The sequence below is a fragment of the Leucopleurus acutus genome, assembly GCF_964270905.1.
Source record: "Leucopleurus acutus genome assembly, chromosome: 1".
NCBI lineage: Eukaryota > Metazoa > Chordata > Mammalia > Artiodactyla > Delphinidae > Leucopleurus > Leucopleurus acutus.
In genome coordinates this window covers 199,208,085-199,227,115 of record NC_139142.1, presented here as the reverse complement: position 1 = coordinate 199,227,115, position 19,031 = coordinate 199,208,085, and the positions used below count along the sequence as shown (strand labels likewise).

The 19,031-nt window shown below is 40.5% G+C and overlaps 1 protein-coding gene across 3 annotated transcripts in view; it reads right to left on the bottom strand.

Moving 5' to 3' along the window:
• STAM (signal transducing adaptor molecule) overlaps positions 1-18,793 on the bottom strand; it is a 69,443-nt gene extending 50,650 nt beyond the window's left edge. For all 3 annotated transcript variants that reach the window (XR_014326392.1, XM_082845032.1, XM_082845033.1), the window contains exons 1-2: positions 18,598-18,793; positions 2,394-2,478 (exon numbers count right to left, since the gene is read on the bottom strand). Coding sequence is in view for 2 of the 3 variants with exons in the window: in XM_082845032.1 (XP_082701158.1) it covers positions 2,394-2,478; positions 18,598-18,637 (125 nt within the window). In the remaining variant the exon portion in view is untranslated. The remainder of the gene's footprint in view (positions 1-2,393; positions 2,479-18,597) is intronic.
• Between the last annotated feature and the right edge of the window lie 238 nt (positions 18,794-19,031).

Here is a 19,031-nt window from a genome sequence, read left to right as displayed (position 1 = left end):
TAGTGTTTTGAGGATTCAGGTTTTCGATAATGATTTTCAGTACTAGGGATAAGGAAGGCCTTTGTGGAAGAAATAATATCCATAGTGGGTCTGGAAGGATATGAGACACAGAGATAGGAGATGGGAGAAGAGAATATTCGACACTGAAGGAACACAATGACCAAAAGCATTACAATAAAGCAGAAAAGCCCTGGCAGCTCAAATATTTGAGTTGAAAAGATCAGTAACTACAAAAGAAGTAAATGAAAAATAAATGATTCAGAGGCCTAAGGAGGTTCCTAGACTTAACTCAGTATGGAAGACAGGTGAGTAACATGGTCAGAGTTGTCATATGGCCACCGGCTATAAGAACTGGACAGAAAAGAGATGGAAACAGAAGGAAACGCCAGAAGGTTAATTCACTAGGCTAGGCGTGGTTAAGGATGGCTCAAGTAAAGTGGGGCCAATAGACGTAGAGAAGGAGGAACAGACACATAACACACAGTAACTACTCAAACATCAACTAAATTAAGGAACTAACCAGGCCGGAAAGGATGCAAAGACAACAAAGGGGATGGTCGAGGCCACAATCTTCGGAACCTGCCAGAGGGAGCATATTACGTACTAAAAAGGGCTTGAGTGATGGGGTGGAAAGGACTTAAACACAAACTGCCCCACCTGGTTTGACCAATGTTCAAGAACTTAACTAAGGAGACTCTATGACATCAATATCGTGAGAGATATTATGGAGGCGTGCTGACAGAATTTAGTAAAAAGCTAAATGCAGAGGAGAGTCTGAGGCTTTAGGTGTGAATGAAAGAATAACCTTGTCATTAACAGAGACAGGGGACAAAGGAGGGAATGTAGGTTTAAAGCAAAAGGAGACATGAGTTCAGGATTCTAGATGTGAGGCCGCGGCTTATGTAGTGTGATGTTCAGAAATTATGCTGCATCCCCAATATTAGTGCTTGAGTTAGGGATTCAGAGCTAAAACTACAGATGTCACATAAAGAAATTTGAAAGCTGGGAGATTTCAAAAGAAAAAGTATCAGGTAAAAAAATGGATCAAAGAAAGTTTAAGGAACTATCTCTATTTAGAAGGGAAGTAAGAAGAGCCAGAGAAGGCACCATCAGAGAGTTAAAATTACCACCAGAAGAATCAAGCAGAATCCAGCAGTGCTCCCAAACATTCTTCACATGAAAGTACGTAAATAAAACAATATTTGTGTGGCACAAAGGGGTAAATGTGGCTACTAATAACTGGACGTTATTAGCCCAGGAATGAAGGAAACCATTACTCTGTACATCAGTAAATCCCTTTGCGGCACTGATGAGAAAGCCCTGTAGTACCAAAAAGTCTGTATGCCAGAAAGTTTACAATTCTATTTCCCTAAAACTGTCTCTCTTTCAACAGTCACTGATTAGTTTGGTTGAATGGGCACATGTGACAGAGAAGAAAAGAACACAGAAATAACCAAAAAACTTGGTAATTGAGAAATCACTGATGACTTTAAAAATCAGCGGGAATGAAAACAACCTAAATATCCATCAATAGATGAATGGATGAAGAAGATTTGGGGAATACACACACACACACACACACACACACACACACACACACACATATAATATTACATTGGATATATATATCCATGGTGTGTGTGTACACACACACACACACACACACACACAATGGAACACCACTCAGCCACAAAAAAGAATGAAATAACACCATTTGCGGCAACATGGATGGACCCAGAGATTATCATACTAAGCAAAGTCAGAAAGAGAAAGACAAATATCATACGATATCACTTATATGTGGAATCTAAAATATGACACTAATTAACATATCTACGAAACAGAAACAGACTCACAGACATAGAGCACAGACTTGAGGTTGCCAAGGGTGGGTTGGGGGAGGAAAGGACTAGGAGTTAGGGATGAGCAGATGTAAACTATTACACAGAGAATGGATAAGCAACAAGGTCCTCCTGTAGAACACAGGGAACTATAGTCAATACCCTGTGATAAACCACAATGGCAAAGAATATGAAAAAGAATATATGTATAACTGAATCACTTTGCTGTACAGCAGGAATTAACACAACATTGTAAATCAACTATACTTCAATAAAATTTTTTTAAAAAATCAGTGGGAAAAGTTAGATTTCAGAAGGCAATTATGGACAAGGGAGAATAATTAAAGTATCAACATTGTTACCAGTCATGTTGTCCCTCCTGGTTACAGGGAGTAACCTAAATGGGATGATTCCTCAAATCTCACTAGCAAAAACATTCTCTTTTTAAACTAAATTGTGATTGTAGTATGCTTTACCTTCTAACTCTTGTTTCATTCATGTTAATAAACAGGAAGAATAAATAAAAATCCTTTGAAACTTTGCAACACTTACCCAGTGCGAGACTGACCGACTTTATCACAAATATCCAAAATGAGGCCCCAATCCTCAGCAGTATTCATCTCACTGGTTGCTTTCTCTGTATATTATAAAAAGAAATCGCAGACACATTATTTTTAAAAATCTTTACGAGGTAAATGATCGCATTCAAATTACCAAACTGTAGTATAATCAAATATCAACAAATCACAATAGTTGTCAACACCTGGTTAATGAAATATTTAACTCCATCTTTAAAAGGAGGTAGGGCACCTTTATTACCTATCATAATTATTTTCCCCATTTATACTTCATTTGTTTGTTACTTAGTATCAAAAAAAATAGGCCACTGATTGTTATAAAAATACACCCGCAGGCACACACACACACGCGTGCGCACAAATCTATCCCTTTATGCACACAGAAAGACTAAAATAAGGAATACTTTCATTCAAATAATTCTTAGCTTTACCCGCCAGCAAAAGAGCATGACTAGGCACAGATCTCTAACAAAATGTTTCAGGTAATTAAATTAATTATCTAGTTTTGCTGATTCTGTTGTTGCGGGGGTGGGGGGGGAGCGGTGCTGAGCAAAAGAAAACCAAGCTTTAACTGAATATTTTCCCTTAAATAAAACTTGACAAGTTGAAAACAACAACAGAGGTATGGCAGATTGAACTAAATCACCTAATTTAGATCCCTTTCTTAATTACAATAAAGGGACTTTTTTCTTCTTTAACACAAACACACAAGGATAAGGAAAACATGAGAAGCAATAACAGCAACAATATCTCAAAAGCTATAGGACAACATTGATACATGGTAAACTACTTAGAAGACCCAAGAAAGGTGAATCCTGTATTGGCAGTAAGAAAAAAAAGCTTAAGAACCAGCTCGGTGCTTTGGGACAACCTAGAGGGGTGGGATAGGGAGGGTGGGAGGGAGGCTCAAGATGGAGGGGATATGGGGATATATGTATGCATATGGCTGATTCACTCTAACACAGTATTGTAAAGCAATTATACTCCAGTAAAGATCTATTAAATAAATAAATATTAAAAAATAAAAAAAGAACCAGTCTGTTGAATCCTCAGAAAATTCAAGTACTCATAGCAGAAAGAATGTCTGCAATTGAGAATGAAGAAGAAAAAGAGGACCTCCAAGTTAGCAAAATCGGTTAATGCTGTTTGAAATGTAGGTAGTTCCTACTTTGCTTCCTTACAGGCTCTAGCAATCACCTCTCCCCCTCGGAGCAAATGAGTGATGGTTTACTTTCTGCAGGTAAAGCAAATTTCTTTTCTAGACAAGGAGATACCAGGTATAGTTGAGACTTAGGCACCAAAAATAAGCAATTACTTCCATTTTCCAGTCCAGCATGTAAGGAGCTTGGAAGTATTCACTTCATCCTAACAAGTAAAACAGTAAACAAAGTGAAAAGTCAACAACTCTTCTTAGATGCCTCAGAAGTGAGGTCACAGGGCAAACTGCTGCCCCCAAAATGAGACAAACAGATAGGTGGATACACAGAATCACAACTTAGCAGAGCAGAAGCCGCTGAGCAGAAGCATCTCCAGGAACCAGTACCAGGGCACAAAAATCTAAACTGAAACTGACAAACTGCCAGAGGAGAAGTGTGCACAAGTCGGAGACATAAAACTCCAGAGAAGCCTAGGCTTAGGGGAGCCCCACACTTTATTTATTATTATTTATTTATTTTTTTTTTTGCGGTACGCGGGCCTCTCACCGCTGCGGCCTCTCCCGCTGCGGAGCACAGGCTCCGGACACGCAGGCCCAGCGGCCATGGCTCACCGGCGCAGCCGCTGCGCGGCACGTGGGACCCTCCCAGACCGGGGCACGAACCCGTGTCCCCTGCACCGGCAGGCGGACTCTCAACCACTGCACCACCAGGGAAGCTCCCCCCACACTTTTGTGAGCTTTTTTTAAAAAATAAATTTATTTGTTTTATTCATTTATTTTTGGCTGCATTGGGTCTTCGTTGCTGCGCGCGGGCTTTCTCTAGTTGCCATGAGCAGGGGCTACTCTTCGTTGCTGTGCATGGGCTTCTCATTGTGGTGGCCTCTCTTGTTGCGGAGCAAGGCCTCTAGGCGTGCAGGCTTCAGTAGTTGTGGCACACAGGCTCAGTAGTTGTGGCTCGCGGGCTCTAGAGCGCAGGCTCAGTAGTTGTGGTGCACGGGCTTAGGTGCTCCACAGCACGTGGGATCTTCCCGGTGCAGGGCTCAAACCCTTGTCCCCTACACTGGCAGGCAGATTCTTAACCACTGCACTACCAGGGAAGCCCTTTTGTGAGTTCTACTTCCATGGGTTCTCCCAAGTTCTCAAGGTGAGTATCACAGAAAATTTCTCCTATTTTTTCCAGCAGGGGGAGAGAAACTGATAATTTTGAAATACACCAGAGTATTCTCTTCTTAACAAGGCCTACTCTCAAGAGAAATAATTTTACCAGCCCCTAACTAACTAGAGTTTTACCAGAGATTAACCCACCTGGGGGAAGGGAAATCCCAACGCTAGCCTGCTCTAGCCTTCTACGTGGGAAAAGGGGAATATCCAACTCCAGCCCACTGTAGCCATCCCGTCCCAACTTAAGGGAGAGCAGCACATGAAAATTCACTCCCCGGGGCAGAGGCTCACTGAGCCCTAATCACAGGACTATCAGTACCTGATCCTCACACCACTAAAGGCTGGTGTCCCTTCATCTAGTACATCGTCTCCAGCTTCCAGCAAGCCACATTCTATAATGCAAAGACCACCGTTGGAAGAGACCAGACTAGCATCAGAACCAGACTCAGACATGACAAGGATGTTGGAATTACCAGACCAGAAATTTTAATGACTATGATTAATATGCTAATAAGAGCTCTAATGGAAAAAGGAGGTAACATGCAAGAACAGATGGACAATGTAAGCAGAGATATGGAAATTCTAAAAAAGAATCAAAAAGAAATACTGGAGATCAAAAATAGTATAACAGAAACGAATGTCTTTGATGGGCTCATCAGCAGTCTGGACACGACTGAGGCAAGAATCTCTGAGCCTGAAGATATGTCAATAGAAATTTCCAAAACTGAAAAGCAAAGAGAAACAATGACTGGCAGGGGGGGAAAAAAACTGGAACAGATTATCCAAGAATGTGGGAAACTATAAAAGCTGTAACAAAGGCATAATTGGAATACCAGAGAAGAAGGAGAAAAAGAAATGGAAGAAATATTTGAAGCAAGTATGACTCAGAATTTCCCCAAATTAATGTCAGACACCAAACCACAGGTCCAGGAAGCTCCAGGAACACCAAGCACAATACCTGTCAAACAAACCAACCTCTACACCTAGGCATATCACATTCAAACTGCAGAAAATCAAAGATAAAGAAAAAATTAAGAAGAAGCCAGCAGAAAAAAACACCTTTCCTATTCAGAAGTAAACATAATGGTTACACCTGACATCTCAGAAACTATGCAAACAAGGAGAGAATGGAATCAAACAGTATGGAGAGAATGGAATCAAACACTGTGGAGAGAAAATAACCACCAACCTAGGATTATACACCCTGTGAAATTATTCACAAGGAAAGGAGAAATAAAGACTTTTTCATACTAAGAAACACTGAGGGAACCCGTTGATAGCAGACTGGCTTTGCAAGAAATGTTTTAAAAAGTTCTCCAAGGAGAGGATACAGGAGACATGGATACACATGTGTGTGTACGTATTTGTGTGTGTGTGTGTGTGTGTGCAGGCGTGTGTATAAGTGAAATGAATCACAGCAAGGACACCAGGAACAAAAGAGAGAAATTAGGAATAGTTTGCTACTAGAAGATGAGTTGTACTACCAGTGAAGTGGTACAATGTTATTTGCAAGTGGACTTGGACTAGTTGTAAATGTATATTGTAAATTCTGAAAGTAGGAAAAAAAGGATAACTGATATGCTAAAAAAAGAGAGAAAATGGAATCATATAAAATGCTCAGTTAAAACCACAAAAGGCAGGGGGGAAAGTGTAAGAAACAGGAACAAAGAACAAGGGCTACAACTAGCAAATTGTAACAGATATGGTAGATATTAGTTCAACAATATCAATAATCACTTTAAATGTTAATGGTCTAAATACAGACAGAGATTGTCAGAGTGATCAAAAGATGAAATCCAATTATATGTCATCTACAAGAACCCACTTTAAATATAAAGATACATATAGATTCAAAATAAAGGGATGGAGAAAGATATACCATGCTAACACTAATCACAAGGAAGTGGGAGTAGCTGTATTTCTGACAGAGCCAACCCTGGAGCAAGGAAAATTATCAGGGACAGAGGCATTACATAATAGTAAAGGGATCAATTCTCAGAGAAGACAACAATCCTTAACATGCATGTGCCTAACTACAGACTGTCAAGATAACTGAAATAAAAAGTAATGGCACTGCAAAGAGAAACAGATGAAGCCACTATTATAGCTGGAGACTTCAACACCTCTCTGTCAGAAATGGACAGTTCCAGTAGACAGAAAATCAGTTTAAGGACATAGTTGAACTCAACACCACCATCAATCAACTGGATATAATTAACATCTGTAGACTATTTCATCCAACAACAGCAGAATACATTCTGCTCAAGCTCACCTGGAACGTAACAAAACAGACCATATTCTGGGCCATAAAACACACCATAACAAATTTTAAAAACTAGAAATCATACAATGTCTGCTAACAGGCTACAATGGAATTAAACTAGAAATCATTAACAAAAAGAGCTGGGAAATCCCCAAATATGTGAAGATTAAATAACACACACTTGTAAATAATACACAGGTCAAAAACCGGAGAAATATTAAAATATTATGAATTAAACAAAAATGAAAGTACAACCTATCAAAATTTGTGGGAGGCATTTGATATCAATGCTTAGTGGGAAATCTGAATTTATACATCAGAAAAGAGAATCTAAAATCTCTAACATAAACTTCCCCCTTAGGAAACTAGAAGAGGAAATTAAATCCAAAGTAAGCAAAAGGAACAAATTTAGAGCAGAAATCAATGAAATTGAAAACAGAAAAGAGAGAAAAATCAGTACAATCAAAAATTGGTTGTTTGGAAAGATCAACAAAATTGATAGACAGGGTAACCAAAAAAAGAATGAGAGAGAAAACACAAATTATTAACATCAGAAATGAAAGAGGGGACCTCGCTACAGATTTCATGGACATAAAAAGGCTATTAAATGAATACTACTATGGGTGAAGAGCCATGAAAGAATCATGGGAGCCTCCAATCTACAGCCAGTCAGTCAGAAGCACAGGTAACCTCCTGGACTGGCACCTGAAGTGGGGAGTGAAGGCAGTCTTGTACGACTGAGCCCTTAACCTGTGGAATCTGATATTCTCCCTAGGTAGATAGATAGTGTCAGAATTGAGCTAAATATGTGGGATATCTAGTCAGTGTTCACTGAAAACTGAAAAACTTCTTGGTGGTGTTGAATAAAAGCACATAGTAATTAACAACAACTCTATGCCCACAAATTTGATAACCTAGGAAAAAATGGGCCAAGTCCTCAAAAAACACATTTGCCAAATCACAAATAAGAAAAGACAGACAATCCGTATAGGCCTATATCCATTAAAGAAACTGAACGAGTAATTAGTAACCTTCCAAAATAGAAAGCACCAGGCATAGATAGGTTAATGGTGCATTCTACCAAACATTTAAGGAAGAAATTATACCAATTCTCTACGATCTCATCTAGAAGATAGAAGCAGAAGAAATACTTCGTAACTCATTCTATGAGGACAGTATTACCCTAGTACTAAAACCAAAGACATTAGTGGAAAAGAAAACTACAGTCCAATATCTCTCATGAAAATATCAATAGATGCAAAAATCCTCAACAAAATATTAACAAATCCAACGCAGAAGAAAGCAACTTAGAACAAACAAGAGCCTATGTAAGAGGGAAAAACACTTCAAAAAGAAGTAACTGTTATCTTCTGAAACAAAAACTACACCAAAGCAGAAGGCAACCTGTCTTGACTGGAGCACTGTAATGCCAAGAACAGATATGTTAAAAGACAGCACCTCCAAGATCTTCACTAATATTTACATGTTTTTTAACCTGGTGGTTAAAAAGATGGTTTGGGGGTAGAAAGCCTGATCCATACCAAGATTCGTACCTATAATGATAGGTCTTGGTGATGAGATAACGAAATTCCTGATCCCCTATTCCCCTCAATGCCCTGCTACCTCGTTCAACAGGCAACACTTACTTCCCCATTTTGACTTATTACTGAGAGCTGGAGGTCAGTCATAGCCAGTTTAAAAGCAGAAAATACAAACAGCCAACTCTGTCCAAATTCTTTGTAGGTTTGCAATACCTGAGCCATATCATGGTCCCAAGGGCTATAGCAACACCTACCCGTTAGTCACTGCCATGGAGAACTATCCATAGAATAAATAATAAGGCGGCAGTGGGTGATACCCAATGGGTAGTGGCAGATAGGGTACCTATGTCCAATTACCCTACCATTTTCTAAAAGCAGATTATTCACACAAATTAATTCCTGTTAAGCATTAACACAAATGTCCAGAACATCTGAGATCATGGTAAGGTGACTTATTTGCAGGAAATTACAAAAGCTGGACAGATATTCAACAAAATGGAATAAGTTTCTAGTCTAGGCCAGACACTATCTGAAGTAGCTCAGACTCTAAAAATGGAAAATGAAACCAACAGATAGAGACCTGAATATATATAGAAAAAATATCACACACAAAAAATACAAAGCCTAAAGCAAATTGAAAAAATGGTAAAACACCTGGGAGAGAGAATGAGTATCAGGAAAGGATTCTTAATATATTTAGAAACTAAGACAGAGGAGAACAGGATTAAAAATAAAATCTTATTTCTATTTAAGTGAATACAGTAAAGTTATGAAAACAGAAGAGAAATATAAAGAAGAATGTAGGCTGGCTGAAATAGAGACTACTTTGTGAAAGGCAGGAAGCACTCTAAGACCCAAAATACAAAATGAGGCTTCTGTATTAATTCAAGAAACACCAGAAAGCCTAGAAAATCTTGAGCAAGGAAACAATCTGATCAGAGCTGGACTTTTAACAAAAAAATGAATCTGTTGCCAAGAAGGAAGAGGGAAAAGAAGAAAATATAATGAGAAACTTAACATTACTCTGGAAACTAAATGGGTTACTTTGAAAGCAAATGTTTAAATGCTGTTTAATTTGTTCTTGCTGGCAGGTATGCCAAGAGGATAACTGAGTCAAACTGACCTGTTCAAGCTTCCATAATTGTAAATCCCTTGAAAATAACAATTTCTATTTTGGGTAATTCTTTCAATGTTCATGCTTTCAGCCTAAATGCTCAATAAATAAGAAATCTAATCATGTAACTGCAATGTGAATCCATAAACGTCATAGAAACATGGACCTTTAATAGCATCTACTTCAATGGTTTTCAAATTTTACTTTTCAATGCAGAAACCCTCTACAATGTAATTCTGATGCTGACTACACAGAGTTAGCACACACTTCACAGGTTGAGGGCACAGAACTCCCCAAGTCTCCCCTCACTTCAGACACAGAAACAAGCTCCAGGGTTTCCAGCCACATGCACTTCTGACCAACTGGCTACAAATTCAGGGGTTTCCACTATCCCCTCAGGTTCGATTATTCACAGAACTCAGAAAAGCACTTACAATTACAGTTTTATTATAAAAGATACAAATGACAACCAGCCAATGAAGAGAGACGCACGGGACTAGGTCTGGGAGGATCTCAAATGCAAAGCTTCTGTGCCCTCGGGACTCACCAGCCTCCTGGCACATCAGTGTGTATCACCAACCAGGAAGCTCAACAGAGGTTCAGTGTCCAGAGTTTTTATTGGGGTTTCATTATGAAGGTATAGTTGATTGAATGATTGGCCACCTCCTAGAACTCAATCTCCAGGCCTCCTCCCCCTTTCTGGAGGTCTAGCTAATATCGTGTGACTCAAAGCCCCAGCCATCTTTATCAAAAGGTTAGTCTTTTTGGAGCCACCAGCCCCCATGCTGAGTCATCTCTGTAGCATAAACCAAGGTATTGTCCCAGGAACCCACCATGAGTTAGAAAGATGCTCCTATCACTCAGGAAATTCCAACGATTTACAGGTTCCCTTCCAGAAAACAGGGACAAAGATTAGTAAAATTCTTTATTATTCAACAATCTCTTTTATATAAAATATTTGTCTTAAAGGAAACCAATATGTGAAGTAAATTCAAGTGGATTTGCTCTAATTGAGGGATCCCAGAGCCCTATCACATAAACTCCCAATACCTCTGAAGCCCAAGAAGACTGAGTGAGTCATCCTGAAGAATATCCTCCAGTCTAACACTTACAGTCCACAGATTCAGCGTCCACAGGTCAAAAATAGTCAGGAAAAAAATTCCAAAAAGTTCCAAAAAGCAAAACTTGAATTTGCTGTGTATGGGCAACTATTCACATAGCATTTACATTGTATTTACAATTATTTATATAACATTTACATTTTATTAGGGGTTACAAGTATTCTAGAGATGATTTAAAGTATATGGGAGGGGTGGGGACTTCCCTGGTGGCGCAGTGGTTAAGAATCCACCTGCCAATGCAGGGGACATGGGTTCGAGCCCTGGTCCAGGAAGATCCCACGTCGCGGAGCAAATAAGCCCGTGTGCCACAACTACTGAGCCTGCACTCGAGAGCCCGTGAGCCACAACTACTGAGCCCGCGAGCCACAACTACTGAAGCCTGCATGCCTAGAGCTTGTGCTCCACAACAAGAGAAGCCACCACAATGAGAAGCCCGCGCACCGCAATGAAGAGTAGCCCCCGCTCACCACAACTATAGAAAGCCCACACGCAGCAACGAAGATGCAACGCAGCCAAAAATAAAAAATTTAAAAAGTATATGAGAGGGGAATTCCCTGGCAGCCCAGCGGTTAGGACTCCGTGCTTCTGCTGCAGGGTCCGCAAGATTGATCCCTGGTCGGGGAACTAAGATCCCACATGCTGCGACACAGCCTAAATAAATAAATAAATAAAATAAAGTTTAAAAAAATAAAAGTATATTTGAGGATGTACGTAGGTTATATGAAAACATTATGCTATTTTATATAAGGGACTTGAACATCTGCAGTTTTGGTGTCCACGGGAGTCCTGCAGGTATTGAGGGATGACTGTACTTCATCTTAGAAAAAGGAAAGCAAGTTATCACTTTGATCTGGTAGTGCGCTTAATTCATCATCCTCACTGACTGGTAGCCAAGCAGATTTTTTAAAAGCTTAGTGCATTCTTTAAAAAGAACACACTTAAATCTTAAAACCTATCACTCTGTTTAAAAATAGTTAAGCTTATTAAAACTTAACTTATTAAAAAGTAAATAGTTAACTAGAAATGACAAGCTTATGTCTGTTAAAATACAAATTGTCTATTATCATAACTAAGGATGATCTGAATTAAGGCAAACCCAGGAGTGTCTGGTACGGTCATTAACAGATATTATGCTAAACATTCTCCTATGCACAAACAGGATCAGGATCTGACTCAGACTTATATACACAGATCAGAAATGCAACCCATTTCAGAACGCTAAAATTGTTCACATTATTTATTGATGCTGCCTCAAGATCAAGAGCTATAGCAGTTCTTCTACATTGTAAAACAACAAATACTTTTTAAATCAGAAAAGTATAAACTACCAGTAGCAGTTCAACATGGCTTTGTGAATAGCAAATGAATTCAAAACTATTTATTTTCTAAGACAAAAACACAGTATGTGGGAAAATAACACACACTTGCTTCTAAAGAATTCGAAGCTTCATAATGATCTCATTTTATCCTCAGATTATCCTTTTCCTTCTACCCAAAAAGAGGAGATTGAGAAATTTGCCTAGCAGTACCCAGAAAAATCACACACTGAGTCTCATTTGAATTTCAGTAGTCTTCTCAATGGATTGAAGCACTTTTTTCTGATAAGCAGCTACTTTTGATTTTCTCAAAATTTATGACTGCCAAAGATTTGGGGAGGCAAGAAATGCTGAGAGGATGATTGCCCATCACATTCAGGCTATAGGAAAAAGACTGTCATTCAATCTGTTTGGAGACATAAAAGTTCATCAAAAATGGCCAATGGAAAAAGCAAGTCTTAAAGAAATTACCCTCTTTTTGAGATCGGAATCAACTTTTCAAAAACGTTTGTTTCACCAAATATCCCTATCCCTCCTGACCACTGGAAATTCCATTGGAAGAGCAATCTGAAGCTCTTCTAACCAGAAAGGGAAGTAGGTGTCAAAGGAACAGCATGAAAGCATCTCAGAAAAGAGCACAAAATAGAAATGAAAATCTAGAAGCATTAGAAAGAAGAGCTTACAGGAGAAGTAAAATAGGTACAGAAGAAACAATGAGCACAAAATTTCTTAACCCAGTGGATATCAGACCTTTAACAGACCTGTATTCTAGATTTTTACATTTTTCTCCTGAGGATGTTTTTACAGTAACTGATTCCAGCCCTTAGAATCTGAGTAGCCTCTAAAGGTTCCGAACATACTACATGGCAGGTACTGGGCTAAGTGCTTTCCGTGCATCATCTCCTCAAAACAACCTTAGTGGGGACTAATGAAGAGAAAGGTATGGCAGCTCAGAGCATCCACAGATGAAAAAGCCGTGGTGTAAAACCAACAAGGAAATATGCCTTGAGGAAAAGAGTGGAGACTGAAGAGGTAAAAAAAGGAGCCACATGCTACAAGGTCTTATATGCTATGTTGAAAAGTTCAAATTCCTGTGAAAAGCTGTAGATTCACTGAACTATTTTAATCAGAGGAGCCATATGATTACATTTACATTTTAGAAATATCACTGTCACCTGGAAAATGACTGGGGACAGACTGGAGGCAGGGATAACAGAGCTACCGGACTCTCCTAAGAGAGCAAGCTAAACTTGCTGGGCAGTGGCGATGAGAACAGAAAGGATGGGAGGCCTGAACGGACGGACAGATAAATGGACTCAAGAGCTATCAGGAAGAGAAGCACACAGACTATGGCAGCACCAGAATCCTGGAGGGCAAGTTCAGGGTGGCTGGGACACAGCAGACAGTATATATTTGCCATGGGGATGCAGAAAATTACAACTACAGAATTTAAGAATGACTCCCAGGTTCTTGACATATCTGACTAAGCAAACTGAAGTACCAGTCATGAGAACAGAGGAAAAGCAAACTTGAGAAGAGAAATTTGAATATGAGTTTGAACATGCTGAATTGGAATATTCAACTCCAATAAAGAGTTAGAACGTCCTGTGCTTTTTAAGTGTTCCTCATAGCAACTCCTTGAGGTAGATATTTTTATCCCTATTCACACAAGTGGAAGGAAAACTCAGAGGGGTTCTGTACTTGCCTATGTCCATATTTTGTCCACTTACTAAGAGCAAATGCTGCACCTGCAATTTAAACCCAAAGCCCAAGCAAGGTTTTTCCATCACACTAAACTGCAGAAGAATGTGACATTGACATTTACGAAGATGAAACTGGTTGTGGTTTGATATTGACTGGGCTAGCAACACAGACTAAAAACATGTCCAATTCTATAGGTTACGAGCTGGTCCAAAGTAGTGTGACTAGGAATGCAATGTAGTATAAAAACAAAGACATGATGATTTGGTAGAGGCAGGGTAATGATTCAAAGATGCCTCTTCGGTGTCAAATCAAGATAACTAGAACATTATAAAATAACCACATAATGAAGGAAGAACTAGACTGGAAAGATAAGTTCAGTTTTCTGATAGACTGATTTTTTAGGTGATACTAGAACACCAAATAGATATGCAAGACCGGAAAGACAGCAAGATATCAATAACTCATCCTTTAATAAATACTTATTGAGTGCTTACTATGTACCAGGCACTGTCCCTGAAGTACTAGGGATAGAAATGAAAAGTTCTTGTCCTTATGGAGTTTACATTCTACACAGGTGGCAATCAATCAACCAACCAATCAATCAATGTGAGGTAGTTGAGTACTATAAAGAAACAAAATGGAACGAGGACACAGAGAGGGTAAAGATGGATATTTTTTACAAAAGGTAATCAGGGAAAGCCTCTCTTAGAAACTCTTCTGAACAGAGTCTTGAAAGATGTGATGGACATCAAGACCTTCACATATACCTGAGGGAAAAATAACCTAGGCAAAGAAAACAGCACAATATAGATAGAGAGGCAGGAGTGAGCTTGGCATATTCAGACCCAAGAAGCTTAGAATGAGAGAGAGTGTTTGGAGACTGTCATCATATCAGAGACATAGGAAAGGCCAGACTATGGGCCACACTAAGGAACTTGCATTTCCCTGTAAGTGGGATCAGAAGCTCCTGGAAGGTTCTGAGCAGGTAAATGACAGTACCTAAGATTTTTAAAAGATCACTGACCTTTGTAAATGAGAACTGATTGTAAGGGGCAAGAGTAGTAGCAAAGAAGCCTTCTAGAAATCTCCTGCCACAGTCTATGAAAGAGAGAATGATGGCTGGAGTAAGATAATAGTGATGTGAGAAGGAGAAGTGATGAGATTCTGGATATATTTTTAAAGTAGAGCCAGAAGATCTTGCTGATAGCATGGATATGAAGCGTGAAGGAAAAAGAAGAATCAGTGATGACTCCTAGACATTAGAGATGAGTGGCAGTAAATACCAACAGTGCCATCTACTGAAACAGGCAAGGGTGAAGGAATGAGCAGGTTTGGGGAAGAAACCAAAAACTATTATCATCTCTCTATCCCATATTAAAGATAAAGAAACTGAGGCACATAATATTTAAGCAACTAACCCAAAGAGTCACACAGCTGGGAAGCAGCAAACCTGGTAATTGAGTTCAGGCAGTGTAGCTCCAGAGTCTGAATTCTTAGTGCAAAGCTAAATTGCCTCCTAAGACTCCAAGGGGAAAAAAAGTCTCAAAAAAGAAGTTCTAGAACTGAACATTTGGAAGTCACAAAAAGGAGAAGCCAAAAAGACTAAAAAAGAGCTAAGCAGAAAATCAGAAAAAGTTTGGTGTCCTGGAAACCAAGTGAATAAAGTACATCAAAGAGGAACGCTAAGAGATCAACAAAGAAATGAACTAGGAATTGACTGATGGGTTTGGCAAGACAAGTCACCATGGACTCTGAAATAAAAGCTTGATGGAATGAGTTATCTTCATAATTTAAGAGTTGAACTTAGCAAGAAATATAACATCCAAAATGAGATTCATGTATTCAGTAAGTGTTTACTAAATGTTTATTAGTGCCAGAGACTGGTCTACGTGTTAGGGATACAGTAGTGAACAAACCAAACAAAAATGCCTGTCCTCATGGAGCTCACATTCTAATAACATATTTAGGCGCTTCTTCAAAGGAAAAGTGATCACCAGTATTTTATCTCTTTATATGAAATGTTATGTGGTATATATCAGTATGTAAATTTCCGATATACCATTTCAGTTTATTGATGAATAAAGCTAAAGGCAATTAATTTTGAAGTAGTAAAAATATATGCTAATGTTAAGTGATAAATATATCAAGTGAGTTAGTGGGAGTACTTTAATATCACTGACATACTCACTGACAAAGTAAGAAGAAATATTGTTAAATGTATTCTACATACTATTCTACATGCTAGTGAAAAAGTTTAAATGGCAGTCTATTGGACTCTGTCCAAGGATGATTTGCTGGGGTCTCCGGCAGGTCTTCTTAGATAAACTTTCACGATATTTTGATACATGGATCATGAGGAGAGAATTGATCCAAACACTAAAACCTAACTTTAAGAAGTAAGCTTTTCTGGGAGTTCCCTGGCGGTCCAGTGGTTAAGACTCCACGCTTTCACTACCGAGGGTGCGTGTGGGTTCAATGGGGAACTAAGATCCCGCAAGCCACACAGCAGCTTGGCCAAAAACAAACAAACAAACAAAAGCAAAACAAACAAACAAAAAGTAAGCTTTTCTGGAGCAAAACAATGTTCCTACACTCAAGAAGCTTACCGTCTACAGGCTCAATGGACACGTTCTCAATTCAACAAACTTTTATTAAGCACCTACTCTGTGGCAACCAATAAAAGAGTTCAGGGGCTTAATACAAGATGTAACTATCTTTAATGCGAAATAATTTGGTAAAGACAAAAAGTGTTGCAGGAGTTTTGAAAAGGGTGGAGATTACAGTAGGCTAGAGCAGTGTTTCTTAACTGGAAACTATTCTGTGCCCCCAGGGGACATCTAGCTATGTCTGGAGATGTTTTAAATCATAACTGGGGTTTCGGTGGGGAGAGATGCCACTGGCATCTAGTGGGGACAGGTCAGGGATGCTGCTAAACAGCCTACATTGCAGAGGACAGACGCCCACGACAAAAGACATTTATCTGGTCCAAACCAGCTGCAGTGACGCTGATAAGAAACCCTAGGTTAGAGTAATAAGGAAATGACTCAGGTATGAGTTGGATTCTGAGTTGACTTTTAATCATAAGTAGGTGAAGAAAGGTAGAAGAAATAATACAAGCAAAAGTATAAAAGTAAGAAGGAGCCTGTGTCTGAACTGGGTGGTGTAGGTACTGGGAAAGGTGTGACATTAAGAATCCAATGGAAATGTGGGTTCAAAAGGCAACAGGATATAAAAGTGATTGGGTAGTTGGAAGCTAGATTACATACGAACATGAAAACTAGATCAAGGTGCTGGAAACAGAAGAAGAAGGTATTAAGAAATTGTTTTACTTTAAGCATTTGCCCTGGAAGTTAACGTGGTAAGTTATACACCTGCCTGAGAGCAGCAGCATGCTGCTTACTCATCGCTCTCTTATGTCACTGAGCAGTGTCCTGTAAACAGTGTGTGCTAACTGCCTATTAAATTAAATGTAATTTCCAAATTAGTTATTTATTAACTATTACTAGTCATCTCTAAAGTTCCATCCACTGCTAAGATTCAGGATATTCATTTAAACTGGCACCGAAGAAAGCTATCATTTAGTCGCTGCCCACCATATAAAGGCACTGTAGGAGGCCCCGCTACACATACTATTCCACTGAACCACAAACAGAATGCGTCTTCCCTCTCTTTAAAGACAAGGACGTTGGGACTCAAAGGGCTCCAGTAACTTGCCCATGATTCCACTCTGAGCTAGGCAGCGGCAGGGATGGGATTGAACCTTTTTCTAGTCTTAACCCAAACCTTCAAGCTTCAGTGGCAGGCTGTAAGTTAGAGTTAAAAAGAAGATTCAAACCTTTTATCATTAAAATATACAAAGACATGAAAAGCAACTCCATTAGGGTGTTCTTATTCTTCTTTACTCTAGCAATTAGGCACGGTATTTAACTTGCTTTCACTCCACACGTGTGTGCCCCAAATGCTAGGAGCATTCAAATCACCCCAAAATTCTCTCCCTGAAAACTCAAACTCCTGTAATTATTACCCTCAGACCAGGAAAACACACACACACACACACACACACACACACACACACACAAACTAACCTGTTGAATTGGTATGATCAGTACCTAAAACCGATGACTCAGAAAACCAAAAATAGACCATTTCAAATTCAGAACAAATTAGCATTTTCGGATCCCAGGTTCTCTTCCACACTTAAAGTACTGAGACCTACCCAAGGAAGGCAGCCCAGTGTCTCCGGCCCTCAATGACGTCTACACTGTTGCCAAGTATTCCATCTTCATCATTCTCTCCCAAGATCTCTGACAGTCCACCCTGAACCAGAAGCTCTGTCCTCCCGCTACAGTTCTATCACAGATTTTAAAGTCCCCTAAGGAAGCCAACCTAAAACATTCCCCTAGTTCTAGATGTCTGACATGTGTCCCGGGAAACACTCTATCACAGGGCTTATCATTCTATGCTAGCGAAGACTCCCTAGCTCTCGACTCTGTCCTCCCAGAAGCACCGTCCCAGCACCAGCTCCCGCCCCAGCTGTTCCTCCGCGGCCTTCGTCACCCACCTCTCCAGCAGTTCTTTCGGAACCCACAGCCCCAGCTCAAGGCCCATTTCCCAGGCTCTCACAGTCCCCCTTCTTTCCAAGAGGATGCGCTGAGCCCCCAACCTCCTCCAAACTCTTACAGAAAGAGCCTCAGGGAAGGGGCAGGACTCGCCCGGCCCGGGGGTCCAGACCGTCCGCCAGGTGCGGGCACAGCGGGCTCGCGGTCCGCCGGAGGTGGACAGGAGGCGGCAGAAGCACCTACCGACGTCCTGATCGAAGGGATTGGTGGCAAAGAGAGGCATCTCCACTGCGTGCTGAGGTGTCCGCAGAGACTCCCCCTCGACACCGCGGGAGTCAGGGTACGACCGAGGAAGGAAGGCTCCTCAGACAAAAACAGCGACCGAGACGGACCCCCAGGGCTCCGCGACAGCTCCTCCTCTCACCGACCCCCAGCTACCGCGGCGTCGGCGGCGGCGACAGGAGCGAAGGAGCCGCGAAGGCCCCCGGCGCGGAGCCTGTCGGGAATCTGGGCGCCCTCGGCGCCGCCTGCCCAGAATCTGCCCGGAACCTGCCCCGCCCAAACCGGCCCAACCCCAGAGCCCCCTCCGCCCGGCCCCGCTTTGATTAGCCACACGGGAGAGTGGCCGTGATGCCTGCGCTTCCTGCTTTGGCCTTGGTCGGGAACCTCCGGAGGAC